At 42.3% G+C, this 18,158-nt stretch overlaps 1 protein-coding gene across 6 annotated transcripts in view; it reads right to left on the bottom strand.

Moving 5' to 3' along the window:
• The window catches only part of zzef1 (zinc finger, ZZ-type with EF hand domain 1), a 139,891-nt gene that overhangs the window by 44,663 nt on the left and 77,070 nt on the right, over positions 1–18,158 (bottom strand). For all 6 annotated transcript variants that reach the window (XM_078422362.1, XM_078422365.1, XM_078422366.1 and 3 more), the window contains exons 31-42: positions 15,934–16,053; positions 14,186–14,347; positions 12,840–12,972; positions 12,273–12,411; positions 10,297–10,462; positions 8,621–8,883; positions 7,410–7,546; positions 5,056–5,157; positions 3,862–4,414; positions 3,168–3,340; positions 1,593–1,870; positions 776–947 (exon numbers count right to left, since the gene is read on the bottom strand). In XM_078422362.1, the coding sequence (XP_078278488.1) occupies positions 776–947; positions 1,593–1,870; positions 3,168–3,340; positions 3,862–4,414; positions 5,056–5,157; positions 7,410–7,546; positions 8,621–8,883; positions 10,297–10,462; positions 12,273–12,411; positions 12,840–12,972; positions 14,186–14,347; positions 15,934–16,053 (2,398 nt within the window). The remainder of the gene's footprint in view (positions 1–775; positions 948–1,592; positions 1,871–3,167; positions 3,341–3,861; positions 4,415–5,055; positions 5,158–7,409; positions 7,547–8,620; positions 8,884–10,296; positions 10,463–12,272; positions 12,412–12,839; positions 12,973–14,185; positions 14,348–15,933; positions 16,054–18,158) is intronic.

The raw sequence follows: 18,158 nt of genomic DNA, 5'->3' as shown, positions 1-18,158 counted from the left end.
CTATTTTCAGGTATTAAATATAAAATATATGGAATTAAAAGGCTTTAAAAGGGCGATTTGAAGGCAAGCCATTTAGTTTAAATTGGTACCTAAAATACTAATTCAAAACCATAAATAATTTCAAATATCTGCAGCCTACTTTCGCACATAGTTATACAACACTGGTTAGTTTAGAATGTTTTGACAAGGTCAAATATCTTCAAATCCATTGCAGACACATGAAATGTATGCAGATCATTACGAGGGCTTGGAAATAATGGCATTACAGATCTACGCCAGTAACCAAACCTCTGATCATTGATCTGGATATATTAAAGTAAATCCCACACCTGCAGTTGGGAACTTTACATTCAAGTAATGAAATAAATCCCAAATTAAAACGCTACTATCAGTGGTGGAGACAATGAAACCATGGGTTGCCACCATGACCCATCTAGTTCACTAATTTCCTCGAGTGCAATAAATACATCAACCGTATCCAGTCGAGCTTAAATGCGACTCATGCGTCGAGTTGGTTCTTAATGGTTTCTGAGATGGTCTAACAGGCCAGGAAGCTTAGGGGTCATTTGGAAATGGACAATTCATGCCAACCTTGCCTCAACGTCCACATCTCCTGAACCAACAAAGCAAATATTTGGTCATTGTATGTTCAGACCCAATGATGATAAAGCACCTTGCCAACATTGCCTCATTCGCTCCAATATGGTTTATTTCACTTTAATCAGTGCTACTTAATCATACAGACTAACAATGATATCTAACAGTTTGCTTTTACCTCTGGAAATCCCACCAGAACCAACAGTGCAAAGACATTGGTGCGTTTTAAACGGAGGGGAAGCTCCTCAATGCAACGCTTTGTGAAGGCAGCGATCACTTTCTGCCACTGGGGGCTAGAGTTCAGGTCTCTGAGTATGTCCGCAACTGATGATGCCCAGTCCAGGCTAATCCTGCTTCGATCAAGAGAAAAACAATACAGAGCATTACTCCATTCAAATGGCACAAGCAACAGATCTAATACAATCTGAACTTTCTGGACATTTCTTCTAAAAATAGTAATTGCTCTTGCAATTGCATTGAGCACTAAAAGCAATAAAAAGGGCACACTCATGCATTGCCTCACAAAATCTCTACACCCCAAAGCATTTTACAGTTGATTAGTCTTGAAATGTAGTCAGTATTGTAAAATAAATGTGACAGACGATTCACGAATTGTAAGATCCCCCATGAAGAAATGAAATATAGTCCAGATAATCTGTCTTAGAAACATTGACAAGACACCGAGGAAAAACCTTCCACTTTCCCTCACGTGGACTTCTATCCAACAGGAGAGTGAATCTTAGTCTCGCAACTCATCTAAAAGGTGGCATTTTCACCTGCAGTGTTGCACTGGTGTCACCAATGATCTTGTACCAAAGAGCAGGCAGTGTAGCTGTCTAAGGCCATGGTCATAGAGGTGTTACCACTAAGCCAACATTAACAACGACATTGGAAAGTACACGATTAATTTTTTATTCAGTGGGATCTTTTAAAAAAAAGTTTGACGTTGCAAACTTCCACATTCTGTAACAAACAAATAAACCATTAAACTGTACCAGTCCAAGCAAACTGCTCCAAGGCTGAACAAAACCTGCGTCGTCATCCATCCTGGATATTTTAGTTGGCCTTGTGCAGTGCTAAGTAGCGTCCAAGATGCAAAGAGGACTTCTTTCACTGCAGCATCAGCTTCTGCTGGGGAGATTCTCAGAAGGAGCTGTCCAAGCAGTCCCAGGGTCAAGTGATAGGTTTCAAGCAGCTGCCCGGGATTCTGCATTGCCACCTGGAATAGGAGCTTCAGTACCTGCCTCAGGTTTGGTAAGCATATCGCTGAATCCTGTGGGATTGAATATACCATCAACTGTCTGCAATAAATTAACATTGGATTATCAGCAATAATTAAAGCAGTTATCCTGCTACTGTAATTATTAGGAAGAGTTTCCCACTGTCCAAGGATTGTGTCATACACTTGATCTCAGTTATGCCTGCCTCACCAACTTGCCTCACACCACCATCCTTAACCTTGGTCACCCAAAACTCCACTGCCCATCTCCTTACATTCGTGCTCATTGATTTACAACAGCTTCTTGTTAAATAAGACCTCAACTTAAAATTGCTCACTATTACTTTCAAATCTATTCATGGTCTTGTACCCCTCTCACTGATTTACTTTAAATTAGCATGACATCCGGAGGCTGCAACGGATCATTCGCACAGCTGAGAAGGTTGTTGGCTGCAACCTTCCCCCCATTGACGAACTGTACACTGCAAGGGCCAGGAAGCGAGCGGGCAAGATCATCTCTGACCCCTCTCACCCTGGCCACAAACTCTTCGAAGCACTTCCCTCTGGAAGGCGACTCCGGACTGTCAAAGCAGCCACAGCCAGACATAAAAACAGCTTTTTTCCACGAGTGATAGTTCTACTCAATATCCAAAGTCTGTAGTCTCTTTTTTTGCTCTGGTTTATTTCCACCCATATGTTTAGACCGTAATGGTGTATCCTTATTGTTTTGATGTGTTATGCTTTATTCTTAATTGTTAACTGTATGTTTGTGTTGTCATTTGTGAGCGGAACACCAAGGCACATTCCTTGTATATGCATACTTGGCCAATAAACCTATTAATTCATTCATTTAGCCTTTCAACCCAAGGTTGCTGTACTCCGCTGTTCAGCCTTGAATTCATTCATATCACCTTTGACAGCAGCACTTTCAACTATCACCGATCTAGGCTCTGAAACTCCTGCTCAAAACCCCTCTTCCTTTCTTTGCTCTCAACAAATTCCACTGACTGCGCTAGGCTCACTGCTCAAACATGGCCTCGTATGGTTTAATGTCAAATAATGCCCCTGAAGGCCGTAGAATATTTTGCTGCACAGCTTTGAATAAATACAGGTTGCAAAGATCTAACTTCTACCTTCCACAATCTACCTTCTGGAAACTATTCTTCTTTGGAATAATTTCACAAAGTAAATCTAGAAGGTAATATTCTAACACTCCGATAAAATGTAACGAATCAGACAACTAAATAATCACAAAGAAGTAAAGTAAAGAACTTCGCTGAATACAAGAAGTCTATTTGCTCCGATGTTAAACACAGAGAAATGTCTGACTGAAAGTACTTCAGGTTCTTACGGTTTTTACAGGAGGTAACATGGCAGCGAGTAGACCCAGTATTCTCTCCTGCAAGCACTCGGCAAAGACCTGGTCCTGGTTGGGCACGGCCTCTTTTTCACCAACATCCAATTTGAAGGCAGCTTTCGATCCATGTGAATGATTGGGAGTGGATCCCCCAGCAAACTTTGATCCTGCAATTTAAAATCATTTTCAAAATTATATCACAAATATCAGGAACATTTCACTGTCTAGACTAGACTCTGATACAGTCTCTGCACTATCTAGACCACTCTGATACAGTCCTCCCACTGCCTAGACTGGACTCCTCTGATGGTGTCCTCCCACTCTCTGGACTGGACTTTGATATCATTCTCTTGTTGACTAGACTGTTCTTCCATAATCACTGCAAGCAAGGAAAATTGTATGATGATGGCATTCAGCATCTCAAGCCTGTGTGCTTCTCAATAAGAAAGATCACAGCCAGGTTGCAGGTTAATTCATTGTTTCAATAGCCCTTAACTCCTTTACAAGCCACACTTGTAAGTACATACCTCAGCTTAAAAAACACTTTCAGGGGCTAGACTGGGTTTCAATCACAAGAAATGTATTCTTTAGTCAGCCACCAAATAAATTAGTTTTGATAACAGTATTTTGTCCTAAACTAGAATAGATTAGGCTCTTTTTTTGTGTCATGATAATAATGCAAAGTTACCTGCTCTAAGCATCTTCACGTCCATTGTAGTCCTTTGTTGCTCAGCTATATTGGACTCAATCGACTGTGAACCTGACACAGAGGTCTGTGGAACTGATTCTGTGGCAACTGACGTTGTTGCATCAGTGGAAGATGATTTTGAGACTGTGTCCAATGCCACACTGGAGGTGAAATTCGGCTCTGTTGCCCCCGAAGTAGATACTGCAGATAATGGCGAAGTCTGCTCAGACTGTGAAGTGTTGACTTGCTCTTCAACCTTTGATCTCTTGCTGGAAATTTCCGAGGAAGGAAGTTGTGATGAAGAAATGCTATTCATGGAACTGGTGTTTTTAACCTCATCTTCGGATGCAACACCTGCAGCTGCAGCGATATTTAACTGACTGGATGAAGACATTTCGGGGGAGTCAGTCATGGACGAAGATTCTTGGCTTACAGTTTCTTTCTCTGAGTATGAAGCATCATTCTTGGACCCAGGTACCTCTAGGACCTGCACACTCTCCCACTCAATGCTGTCAATACTTGCCAAAGTGGCATCACTTGCACTTGACTTTAACTGGAAATAGATGTGAAGCTGAGTCAGTAAATCCTAGCATAGAAAAATGTTCCAAGACTTGTCACAGAAGTACAATCAAACAATGAATGATATGGTGCTATAAAAGGAGAAATTAGAGTGGGCAACCAACAGAGATCAAACAGTTAGGTTTGAGTGGAACTATTAAACAGGAGAGAGATTTAAAAAAAGGGAGGACCAGGAAGACAGTTGCAGAGTCAGCAGCCTTTGGTAAGTAAAGGAAATTGGGGATACAACAGTAAAAAAAACTTTACATGGAAAGATGAATTTTTAAAAATTACAATAGTAAATACATTTTTACAAGGTAAAATTTCAATAATTTATACATTGTTAAACAGCACAGCAGCAGTGAGATTAAACAAAGGCACAGATACAAGGTCTTCATGAGTTGAAATAAGCATTTGGTTCAAATAAAAAGCCAGGATTTTTTTTTTTAAAGCAGTAACATTTCTTCAATCTTTCTCACCATGATGCTGCTTATCTCAGAGAAGCTTCCCACGGGAGTGGGGATAATCAGAAATAAGGAAAAACAGCTTAACCAATGTTCCAGGACCAAAGTCAACCAGAAGGCATGCAAGGGATGCTTGCAAACCTAAGCTCAGTGGCCAAACTCCAACACTTACCTTCTTTTGGATTTTATCCTGACGACACTGATCAGCTTCCTGTCCATCTTTGGATTGTGTATCAGATAATATTTCTCTTTGGTCATCTGCAGGAGTTGATTCCTGAAGATGGACATAAGTAAAGATTAGAAGCAAGGACAAATAGCTATTGTAGTTTTAAAAATCTTTCCCAAACAATAGCTTTAGAAAGTCCTCAAATAATGTACTGGCTGTTAACTGATTTTTGTTGCTAAATTCTATGGTTTTGCTGAGATTAAGCTGGTAAAATCACAAAGGCCTGGAGTATTAGATTATGGTCATCTTTAGAACTAATGGCAGTCTCCTTGGTTCTGCTGAATGAGCATAAACTGAAGACAACTTGGAGCAGCCTGGAAAGTAAATATCCACAACCATTCCACTATCTTCCATGAAAAGCAGTCAGAGAGGGAACCGACTTTCATCATGCTCTCATCTCTTTTCCAGCTTTCTCCTCCCTATTCCAATCAGTGCATATAAAGGTCCCGATCCGAAACCTTATCTACACATTCCCTCCACAGATGCTGGCTGACCGACAGAGATCCTCCAGCAGTTTGTTTTTTTTTGCTCATGATTCCAGCGTCTGCCATTTCTTTAATCTCCTAGACTATTCAAACTCTCCTGATAACTCAAATCCTCCCATCTAGTTTAGTTTAGTTTATTGTCACATGTACTGAGGTACACTGAAAAGCTTTTTGTTGCGTGGTAACCAGTCAGCAGAAAGACAACACATTATTCCAATCGAGCCAGCGTGTACAGGTACATGAGAAAGGGAATAATACTTAGTGCAGGAGGGAAATTGATCTGCCAACAGTTATAAAACACCAAATACACGAAACATGAAATTAAAATGACAAGTGGAAAGGATTGGGGACGAGCAAAGATTGGGGTGGGGGGAGGGGAGTCAGTCTACCCCATGACAGAAGGGGGAAGAGTTGTACAGTTTGGTAGCCACAGGGAAGAAAGATCTCCTGTGGCATTCTGTACTGCATCTTGGTGGAACCAGTCTGTTGCTAAAGGTGCTCCTCAGGATAACCAGTGTGTCATGGAGGGGGTGAGCTGTATTGTCCAAGATGCTCTGCAGTTTGAGGAGTATCCTCCAAGACCACCTCCCATGAATCCAACTCCAAAAAGTACTACTATGCACAGATCCAAGTTAAATTCCATCTGCCATTCTCTTAACCGCCTTCACAGTTGATCGAGGTCCTATTGCAGTTTTCCTATGGACAACCTGTTCCACTGCCCACCACACCAATTTTGGCGTCATTCACAAACTTACTAATCATGCCACCTAATATACAAGACAAACAAATACTGATCACATCAGCACGCCACTAGTCACAATATATATTGGTGGAGCTGAGGAGAGCGAGGAAGGCTGTCTTAAGATGCAGCAGGATATAGGTCATTTACAAATACAGGTGGAGAAAAGACAGCAGGAGTCTAATTCAAGTGTGAGGTGTTGCATTTTGGGAGGTCCAATATAAGGGGAAGTATACAGTTAATAGCAAGACCCTTGACAGCATTAATGTATGGAGAAATCTTGAGGTCCAAATCCATAGCTCCCTGAAAGTGGCAGCACAAGTAGATAGAATAGTAAAGAAGGCATATGGCATGCTTGGATTTATCGGTTGGAGCATTGAGTATTGGAGTCAGGAAGTCATGTTGCAGCTTTATAAAACTTTGGTTAGGTCGTATTTGGAGTATAATATGCAGTTCCGGCCGTCCCATTACAGTAAGGATGTGGAGGCTTTGGAGAGGGGGGCAGAAGAGGTTTATCAGTATGCTTAGAAGATATTAGCGAAAAGGAGAGATAGAACAACCTTGGATTATTTTTTCTGGAGTGTTGGAGATTGAGGGGAGACATGATAAAAGTATATAAAATTATGAATGGGTAGATAATCCAAACCTTTTTCCCCAGGGTTGATACATCAAAGACAAGGGGGTATAGCTTCAGGATCAGAGGGGGCAAAAGTTTAAATGAGATGTACGGGATGGGTTTTTGTTTTACGCAGGGACTGACGAGTGCCTAGATGTGCTGCCAGGGATGTTGGTGGAAGTAGATAAGATAGTGGCATTTAAGATATTTTTGTAAAGGCACATGGATACGCAGGGAATGGATGGATATGGATCATGTGCAGGCACAGATTAGTTTTGCTTGGCATCATGTATAGCACAGATATTGTGGGTAGAAGGGTCTGTCCTATGCCATATTGTTTTATGTTCTATTTGGCTACAAGACTATCTAGTTGAACCAATTTAGGAAACAGCTCAAAGGGTTTGGTCTCAGAAACTGAACATAATCCAATTGAAAACAATTGAGTGGAACACATGCTGACCTGACGCTGGTTGCTGGTGCAGTGATCAGTTGTGGAAAGCATCTCCGCTGTAGATTCTGCCGTGGTATTAGTAACGGCCATCTCACTTTCACTCGATGCATTGGAGAGTAACGAAAGTACCGCAGAGTTCTTTAGACCTGGGCCAAAATATAATCATGCAATGGATGTTTCGATCATTTGCCTGCTTTAAAGAAGGTAGCACATTGTGACAATGCATAGGCAATGAGAGTAGAGCTGACTGGGTCATTCACCATACTGTAACAGCCCAACAGAGATGAAAAACTAGTTCAAACAAGTTTCAATCTGAGTGCAGAAACAAGGAACTGCAAATTATGGTTTATTTAAAAAAAGGCATAAAGTGCTGGTATAATTCAGCAGGTCAAGCAACATCCGAGGAGAACATGGATAGATGATGTCTGGACACTTCTTCAGACTGATCAGACAGATTCAATTAGTCTGAGGAAGGATCCCGATCTGAAACGTCACCTATCCTTATTCTCCAGGTATGCTGCCTGACCAGCTGAGCTACTCCAGCACTTTTTATTTATCTTTGTTTGAGTATTGATTGATAGTGTAGAAACAGGCATTTTGCCCACAGAGTCCACGCTGACTATCAATCACCCACTCATGCCAGTTTAGTTTAGTGATACAGCGCAGAAACAGGCCCTTCAGCCCACCAAGTCTGCACCGACCAGTGATCACCTCGTACACTAGCACTATCCTACACGTTAGGGACAATTTACAACTTTACTAAAGCCGATTAACCTACAAACCTGCACGTCTTTGGAGATGGGAGGAAACCTGAGTACCTGGAGAAAACCCACGTGGTCATGAGGAAAACATACAAACTCCACACAGACAACGCCCATAGTCAGGATCGATCTCGGGTGCTATAAGGTAACAACTCACCACTGCGCCACCGTGCCGCCCTTCATTCTATATTATCTGACTTCCACATCCACTCCCTATACATTTGGGGCAATTGATGGAGACCAATTAACTTACAAACCTGCATATCTTTGGGATGTAGTAGGAAACCAGAGCATCCGGAGGAAACCCACATAGTTACAGGGAGAACGTGCAAACTTCACAGCACCAACATACAGCACCAGAGTTCAGGATTAAACCCGGGACTCTGGTGCTGTGATGCCAAAGGAAAATCTTGATCGTATGTCTACAGTTTGAGAATAATGAAAACGTGTGTCATTTACTTTTTCCTTGATGGGCTTTGATTAGATATTCAGTGATGAGCTCTGTGCAGCGTGCTTCCAGTGCCTCAGCCTGAGATTGCACACAAGGGTCCAGATTCTCCTTGGTGGGTTTCTGCTCGGTAACGATTTCGGCCGTGTAGAGAGCCAGTGCGCTGAACAGCAGCCAGGTGTAGTTGTGGATGTATGGCTGGATGAGACGGTGACGGTCACTGATGCGAATCGTCACCATGGGGAACACCGTGATGCTGTGTGCAGGCAAGTGGCTGCAGGGAAATAAAGAGCTTCAAGTTAATGTTGAAAACAATACAGATACAAGAGACTGCAGATGCCGGAATCTTGAGCAAAAAAAACTAATTGCTGGGTCAGACAGCATCTGTCGAGGGAAATGGACAGACGATATTTCCAGTTGAGACCCTTCTTCAGGAGGATCTGGACCCTCGTGCCTGACCCAAAATATCATCTGTCCATATCTCCTCCGAGATGTTGCCTGATACGTTATGGTCCTACAGCAGTTTGCTTTTGATAAGAAACAGTACATCTCCCCATCCAACTTATTTACAATTGACAAAGGTAAAAAATCATTACAAAATAGTATAAGAGCCAGAAACATTCCCCTGCAGCACCCTTCCCCGCCAGATTAGTTTACTAGATTTACTTTGGTACGAGGAAATAATGAAGAATGATCCAGACATTGGGTAGGGAACAACACACTTGAGATCATTCTCATTACTTAAGTTGTTTAGTCAGCTGGGTTCAATTATACACTAAACTTCAACAATATACTAAACAAATGACAGAAGACGGATCACAAGTGAACTAGTTACTCAAAAAGGTAGGCGGCAGCATCCCCAAAAGGTCAAAGGAGACAAGGACAGAGTGTGCATACTGCTGAAGTGTTGCACGTGTTCAAGGGCAGAGCTTTGCCAGGTGCACACTCGTGGCCAGACAAACGCTGCTTTCATTTATTTATTTATTTTCCCGAGATTCCCCAACCGAGGCAGAGGGAGCCAAACAATTTATCAAATTTTCTGAAAGCTCACAGCAATGTCTTTGAGGTGGACACATCTGTTAATAACAGGGTGAACAGATGGCTGCACCATTTGAAGGAATAAAAATAGCAATCCGGCAAATGAGTTACGCACTAGAGTTGCTGCCTCCTAATTCCAGAACCCAAGAGAGGATCCCACCTCCAGTGCTGTCAGCGTGGAGGTCACATATCATCCATGACCTCATTGGTGCTTCCTAGGTGTTCCAGCTTTAGTCCCACCATAGTCTCTGTATATTACCCATAGTGAAGGTGGGTGTTATGATAATCAGGATAGAGGTGCATAGAACACTACAACACAGCAACAGGGCCAGTGGCCAAGGATCTCTATGCCAACCATGATGCCAAATTAAACAAATTCCATCTGCCTGCACATGGTCCATATCCCTCTAATACTTGCCTCTTTACATGCTTGTCTAAATGGCACTGAAGAGGTGTGTGTGAGAGAATAGAGTGAAGGGATAGGAAAATTTGTGAAGTGGATTAGACTTGACAGATCAAATCACTACTGTGATCTCATTTTTTAAAAATGAATCATGAACTTTGCCGACTTCATTTTTGGGTCATCAACGATACAATCCTTAATTAAGAAGTAGTAATTCTAGTGCTGAACAACACCATTGTTAGTTACCTGTCAGGGTATTTCTTTGCAGAATAGCACCCGTAGCAAAGGTCAAAGTCATCACATACATTGCAATTAATCCTGCGGCCTATGATTAGCCCCTGGCAGTGATCACACGCGTACTCCATGTTCACCATCTTATGATAATCTTCATGATGTTCAGGCATCACTCCACCTGCAGGGAAAAATCACCAAAGTATAAACTGACCCTATCATTTGATGGGATAGCATGCAAACAAACGCTTTTCAATGTACCTTGGCACATTATAAACCTAAACCTTCAGAACTTTGGTCTCAACCAGATAATCTTGGCAATGAGGAGCCAGCGCTGCCGTCGCAGCTGCGGCTTGCCTGCAGTCCGTCTGTCTTTTGTGTTTTTTGTTGTTTTTGTATGAATTGTAGTTTTAATATGGTGTAGTGTTTGTATGTTATGTGGGGGGGAGGGGGTGGGAGGGAACGGGAACTGTAAAAAATTCTCTCTCCCGAACGGAGACACGACCTTTGTTTCTGTGTCGTGTCTCCGTTCCCGTTGCGGCCTACCACCGGCCATGCACCTGGGACCACCTGGGGCTCTGGTTCGCAGAGCCCACGGCCCGGACTCACCACCTGCGGCGCTGGCTGCCTGCGGATGCTGCGGGAGCGGCTGCGACTCGTCTCCGGAGGCTCCGGCGCGGGCCGCGTGGACGTCAGAAGCCCACAGGCCCCTGGGTGGGGGCCGACATCGGGAGCTCCGGCAGAGGTAGCGTGTTCGCCCGCCCCGAATCGCGGGGCTTGGGTCGGCCCGCCGCGGACCTTTCACCGTCCGGCGCGGCCTGGAATAGGCCGTGGACCTTTCACCGTCCGGCGCGGCGCTCCAATGTCGGGAGCCCCGACGTGGCAAGTTCAACAGCCTGACCTCGGGAGAAGACGGCAGGGAAGAGAAAAGACATTTTGGCCTTCCATCACAATGAGAAGGGACTGGAGGAGACTCACTGTGATGGATGTTTCTTTTGTTTGGTGTTAGTGTATGATTGTATGTGTTATTGCATTTTTATTGATTATTCTTATTGGTCTTAATGTTTCAACTGCGGGTAATGTTTCATTTCACTACACATTTATGTGTATGTGACAAATAAACAACTATTGACTATTGAAATAGGATGGATATTAACAATTCAATAGACAGGGGGAATTTCTGAGAACATTTAGAGGCTGTTTTGCACGGAAGCAAACAGATGTTATTCACGTCGAAGCTCATCAAATCCACAAGTACCTCACTTACTGCTTAAGATGGTTTCCCAGGAACAAGAATAATAATAATAATAGGATCAGCACTGAAAGGGCAGAGGTTTATTACTAACAGCACTGCTGTGTTAGGAACTTGGTGTGAACTGCTTCACTCCCCAGTTATGCAGGAAACCCAGCTGAAGCCTCCGCCCCTTATTGACACCTCCATTCCACAAGTCAATATAACATCTGTTTTGCATGGCTCAGTGTGGAATAGGCAAGGAATCAGAGAAAGGAGCAGTAAAGCCACTCAACAGAGACGTGGGGGTGCGTAGGAAGGAACTGTGGATGCAGGTTTAAACAGAAGATAGACACAGAAAGCTGGAGTAATTCAGTGGGACAGGTAGCATCTCTTGAGAGAAGGAATGGGTTTGTTTCAGGTCGAGACCCTGAAGAAGGGTCTCGACCTGAAAAGTCACCCATTCCTTTTCTCCAGAGAGATGTGGGGGTGTTGGTTGCACCCTGGTCAATGGTGAGTATTGGCTTTTTACACTGGCCATCTCCTCTCCCTGCTCTCAGAGATTGACTTGGGATTTTGCACTCTAAAACAGTGTATAACATTTTTGGGTTTAAAAAAAATTGTTACATGGCTGGTAAATTTCTGCGCTTGAGTCAAATAAAGGAACCAGAATATTTTTACCATAAAACTTGTACACAGCCATTAACAGCAGCCTAGAAAAATGGAGGCATTTTTACTTCACAGCACTTCAATTTTTTACCGAGAAAACAAGTTTTGCAGAGATCCATGTCCGGACACTGGAGACAACGGTAACGATGCCAAGGTGCTATTTTATGACATCCATCGCAGGAGATCTCCACATTCAGCAGGTCACAGTAACGTGCAACAAACATGTGCATCTATCACATAAAAACAAATAGTTAATTACAATTTCAGGCGCTAAAACCCGTATATTTAATCAGAAATAGTGGCTGTCGTTAATGAATTAGTGGTCTACAGTTAACAGATACACTTGCTGATGACACGTTTTACGAATTTGTCAAAGGTAAACAAGGATTTTATTCACAGACCCATCTCCGACACAACAACTTAAAGTATATTTTGTTAAAAACTTTCCTGGGAAAATTATAGTGCTTTTCTCTCAATTCCCACAGAAAGCACTTTGTACTCTATATTATTTCCAAACTCTTAGGGAAAGAAAATATTAACACGAGAGAAAAGTTCACAAACTTAAGCTTTTGTCTCTTACAACTCAATGCAAAGTACTGCACAATAACTACGTGTCATAACATAGGGGATAATGAAGTTACTTAAAACATTCACTTACTCGCCTCTTCTCTTCAGTTGAAGCATTGGTCATCCTATCATACCAGACCCGCAGCTGTATGCCATCCTGACATTCCTCCATCCATTCTTTGTTACATTCATAATCTGCAATCTCATCCTCTTCACTCCACTGGCTAAATAAATGTGTCTCCATCAGGCAAACGGTTAACAAAGCTTAATTATCAGTTGAAAACTGTTCATGCTATCTGGATAGGTATGTGTCAGCTTCCATTTAAAAAAATCTCATCCACCCCTTCCCCCCACAAATAAAAATCTCACCCGTTTCCAGCACCACCACCAAACCCCTCATTGTGTACAAAACACTAATGAATTCTATTAGCACCATCCTTATTTATCTATCTTATTGGAATCTATCTTTCTCCACAGAATGCCGATAACCCACCTAGCTGTTTCCACCTTCACCTTCCCCTTTCCATGGTGCACCAATTGCCTCCTGTCTCGCCATTTCCTCTATCTAGCAACCAACTTCCCACTCCACTCTGTCCTGATTCAGGGTTTTAAACTTCACCCCCGCCCCCCCCCCCCCCCTATAGATGCTGCTCAACCCAAGTTCCTCCAGCAGTTTGTTTGTTGCTCTAGATTGCTGCACCAAATCCAATACCCTCCCTCTCTATCCTGCAGCAAATCCACGCAGCAATCAGCCTCCTTGACACCATGTTGTATTCACCATCTCACCACTCTCCCACCTTCATGTATTACCAAACCCCGATTTCCCTGTCATTTTATCCTGAAGCACAGCTTGCTTGCTTTTACCTTCACACCAACAAGTATTAATATATAAACCCAAAGCCAATTTGCATCAATGATGAACCTACCATATAGAAACTTAGAAAATAGGTGCAGGAGTAGGCCATTCGGCCATTCACCGCCATTCAATACGATCATGGCTGATCATCCAAAATCAGTACCCCCTCCCTGCTTCCTCCCCATATCCCTTAATTCCATTAGCCCTAAGAGCTATATCTAACTCTCTATATATCATATCCCATACCGTATATGCCACAGCTAACACGATTCCCCTATTTATCAATTAAAATTACTCAATAGAAAATTACTCAATTACTAAAATTACTCAATACAAAATTACACAAGCACAATTTCACCATCACTTTTATTGTTATAACAATCTTATGCAAAGTCCTCTCTCCCCCAACCCAATCACATATTAAGTGACTATTCGGGGACTATTGAGACTTAATTGTTTTTTTTAAAGCAAGATCTAAATATACAGCTGAATATGTACACAATAAACTAACCCTTGCAATCTGTGCACAAAATCATTTCATATATTTCAAAGGCATAAACGGTATTGTGATTTATACTCACTGAATGGCGCTGTCATGAATACTGATATTTTCTTGTGACATTGCCAGCAGGAGATCAGGTAACTTGATGTCATTGAAAAAGGACAAGTCCAGTGGCTCCCAACCTATGTCCAGTAAATGTAGAAGGCAGGTCTGAACACAGGACAGCGCTGGGAGCAGAGACCTAAAGGAAACATACAATGGGGTGTAAATCCACTTTGTGAACTCTGCCACTATAGGGAACAGCAAAAAGAAAATTGGTTGAATTATTTGCTGGATATTTCATACATGAGCACATTGCATCTCCAATATATATATAAAAATAGCCATTCTAAGTCAAGGGTTTTAGAGATCTCTATATTATATCTTGGGGCAAATTATGCTCTGTTCAACCCAGCACCTGGATAACGCCCTCACCTCCACTCCACCTGAATTCTCCCCACCCCACATTGTGGCACCTGTCCAATTGACTTGGGCTACCAGATCCTGGAATCAGTGGCCATCTGTTGTTCAAGAAACTGTCAGTGACTGCACCTGCTACGTGGTAAAATAGGCAAAGCTTTGCTCTGTTCTTATGGCTAGGCATCATTATTTTGAAAGTACCTTCCACAAGGTAGTTGAGTCCCATGGTTCCTTTCTGAACCACCTAGCACAGTACCTGGCTATGTAGCATGACATTAGATCCTAGAGTAACTCAGATGTGAAGTATTTGGTATATCTTTCAGCACATATTGTTTGAATCTACAATATGAGATCCAGGAAATAAATATCCTTTTTTATTCAATACACATGCTAGGTATGGGAGTGTAGAAGATAAATACAATAGCAAATTAATGAATGTGTTTGAGTCAAAGCAATTGAGGTAATCAAAAGCATTGGTAAGACAAAAAGGAAAGCTAACGGTATGTTGGCCCTTATGCAAGTACAAAAAACAGTTCGTATCTCCTGAAAAAATATGTCAAAAGGAGCTGGAGAAACTCAGCCGGTCAGGCATCTTTGGAGAAAATAGGTTGAATTCAGAATGCAGACTCTGAATATCTCCTTGTACGACCAACCCTGGAATTATTCAGCAAGCCTAGTCTGCCTACCTAAAGATAAACTTTTGATAATAGGTTTGCAGCAAAGGTTTAACAAATTGGTTCCAGACACGAGAGAGAAGAAGGAAGAAATTTGTCATGAGAGATTATCAGATTGGGCCTACACTCTCAAAAGCTTTGAAGACAAAACATTATCTCATCAACACATACAAATTCTTCCGGGGCTTGACAGGGTAGATGAGCAGATGATGTTTCCTCTGGCTGGGATTCAAAATAGGGGTCAGTCATTTGGGACTGAGATGAGAAGAAATTTCTTCACACGAAGTAGTAAATCTTTGGGATTCCACACCCAGAGAGGGAGTGAAGGCTCAGTCACTGATATGTTCAGGACTGATATGTTCAGGATCAAGAATTTTGGATACTGAGAGATGGGACTGGTGGAGAAAAGTGGCACTGAGTAAAAAAAGTAATTCATGATCTTACTGAATGGCAGAGGGTCAAATGGCCTAAACATGCTCTTGTTTCAATGCGCTTCAATGGCAACCAGTTATAATACAAAAAGCACTGGATGGCAATGACATTGAAAGAACTGCTCAGGAACACATAGTATGATGGTCAAAACTCTAAAATGGATGGCTCTGCATCGATGTTCTTGCATTTTACAATGGGTTGGACTCGAAATAAAACTAAACCAAATGCTGAATTCATTCATTCTGTTCAAGTAATTACTTACCAATCTTTCTCAGTGTTAAACTGACGAACAGCAGTTACAAGAAGCATCACAAGATTGTGGTAAGTCTGCCGGAGTTCATGCCATAGTTCCTTTCCACAGCCCTCCAACTGCTGGCGATAGCTGGAAACAGGTCAAGAGGGGGGAATTATGGTTTTGGCATTTTTACTATGCACAGTATTTTCAACTAATTCAATTTTTCAGAGTTGGAAGGTGGAAAATGTATCCAGTAATCTCATCTACTTGACTTGTATATATGGCACGTGGGGAAGAACAGTTTTGTGCTAAAGGTGACAGATAAAGATGGAGGGCAGTTTTGAGTCTTTTCGACTTACAAAATTTGCACCAATTTTGAATTTCACAGCAATAGGAGACCAAGACTAAATTGCAAAACTTGATGCAGATGATGAACGATATACTTTTACAATCATGGAGGAACACACGTATCCTAAACTGGGGCAAATGGAACTAGATGGAAGGCAACCTTTAGGAAGGTCAGGTGAAATAGGAACCGGTGTGCTAGGGGAGGTGAACACCAAATTAAAAGTGTTATATATGAATGCACAAAGTGATAAGAAATAAAATGGATGAGCTTAAGGCTCAGTTAGAGATTGGTAGGCATGATGTTGTGGGAATTACAGAGACATGGCTGCAAGAGGATCGGAATATTCAGGGTTATACGTCCTATCGAAAAGACAGCCAGATGGGCAGAGGTGGTGGGGTAGCTCTGTTGGCAAGGAATGAAATTCAGTCCTTTGTGAGGGGTGACATAGAATCAGAAGATGTAGAGTCATTGTGGATAGAACTGAGAAAATGTAAGGGTAAAAAGACCCTAATGTGAGTTCTCTGCAGGTCCCCAAACAGTCGCCTGGATATAGGGTACAAGTTGCATCAGGAGTTAAAATTGGCATGTAACAAAGGTAATGCTATGGTGGTTATTTCAATATGCAGGTAGACAGGGAAAATCAGGTTGGTACTGGACCCCAAGAAAGGGAGTTTGTAGAGTGCCTCCGAGATGGATTCTTAGAGCAGCTTGTACTGGAGCCAATCAGGGAGAAGGCAATTCTGGATTTAGTGTTGTGTAATGAACCGAATTTGATAGGGGAACTCAAGGTAAAGGAACCATTAGGAGGTAGTGACCATAATATGATAAGTTTTAATCTGCAATTTGAGAGGGAGAAGGTAAAATCAGAAGTGCCAGTATTGCAGTTGAACAAAGCAGACTATGGAGGCATGAGGAAGGAGCTGGCCAAAGTTGACTGGAAAGGGACCCTAGCAGGGATGACAGTGGAACAACAATGGCAGGAATTTCTGGGAATGATCCAGAAGATACAGGATAATTTCATTCCAAAGAGGAAGAAAGATTCTAAGGGGAGTAAGAAGCAACCGTGGCTGACAAGGGAAGTCAAGGACATTATAAAACAGAATACGTATAACATAGCAAAGATGAGCAGGAAGCCACAGCATTGGGAAACTTTTAAAGAACAACAGAAGGTAACTAAAAAGGCAATGCCGGAGAAAAGATGAAGTACGAAGGTAAGCTAGCCAAGAATATAGAGGAAGATAGTAAAAGCTTCTTTAGGTATGTGGAAAAGATTAGTTAAAGACAAATGTGGGTCTCTTGAAGACAGAAACAGGTGAATTTATTATGGGGAACAAGGAAATGGCAGACGAGTTGAACAGGTACTTTGGTACTGTCTTCACTAAGGAAGACACAAACAATCTCCCAGAAGTACAAGGGGACAGAGGAACTAGGGTGACGGAGGAACGGAAGGAAATTCACATTAGTCAGGAAATGGTTTTGGGTAGACTGATGGGACTGAAGGCTGATAAATCCCCAGGGCCTGATGGTCTGCATCCCAGGGTACTCAAGGTGGTGGCTATAGAAATCGTGTACGCATTGGTGATCATTTTCCAATGTTCTATAGATTCCGGATCAGTTCCTGTGGGTTGGAGGGTAGCTAATGCTATTCGACTTTTTAAGAAAGGAGGGAGAGAGAAAACGGGGAATTATAGACCAGTCAGCCTGAGATCGGTGGTGGGGAAGATGCTGGAGTCAATTATTAAAGATGTAATAGCGGCACATTTGGATAGCAGTAACAGGATCGGTCCAAGTCAGCATGGATTTATGAAGGGGGAAATCTTGTTTGACTAATCTTCTGGAATATTTTGAGGATGTAACAAGTAAAATGGATGAGGGAGAGCCAGTGGATGTAGTGTATCTGGAC

The sequence above is a fragment of the Rhinoraja longicauda genome, chromosome 26, assembly GCF_053455715.1.
Source record: "Rhinoraja longicauda isolate Sanriku21f chromosome 26, sRhiLon1.1, whole genome shotgun sequence".
Taxonomy (NCBI): Eukaryota; Metazoa; Chordata; class Chondrichthyes; order Rajiformes; family Arhynchobatidae; genus Rhinoraja; species Rhinoraja longicauda.
Note: the sequence above shows the minus strand (reverse complement) of the source record. Positions and strands in the feature narration are given on the sequence as shown.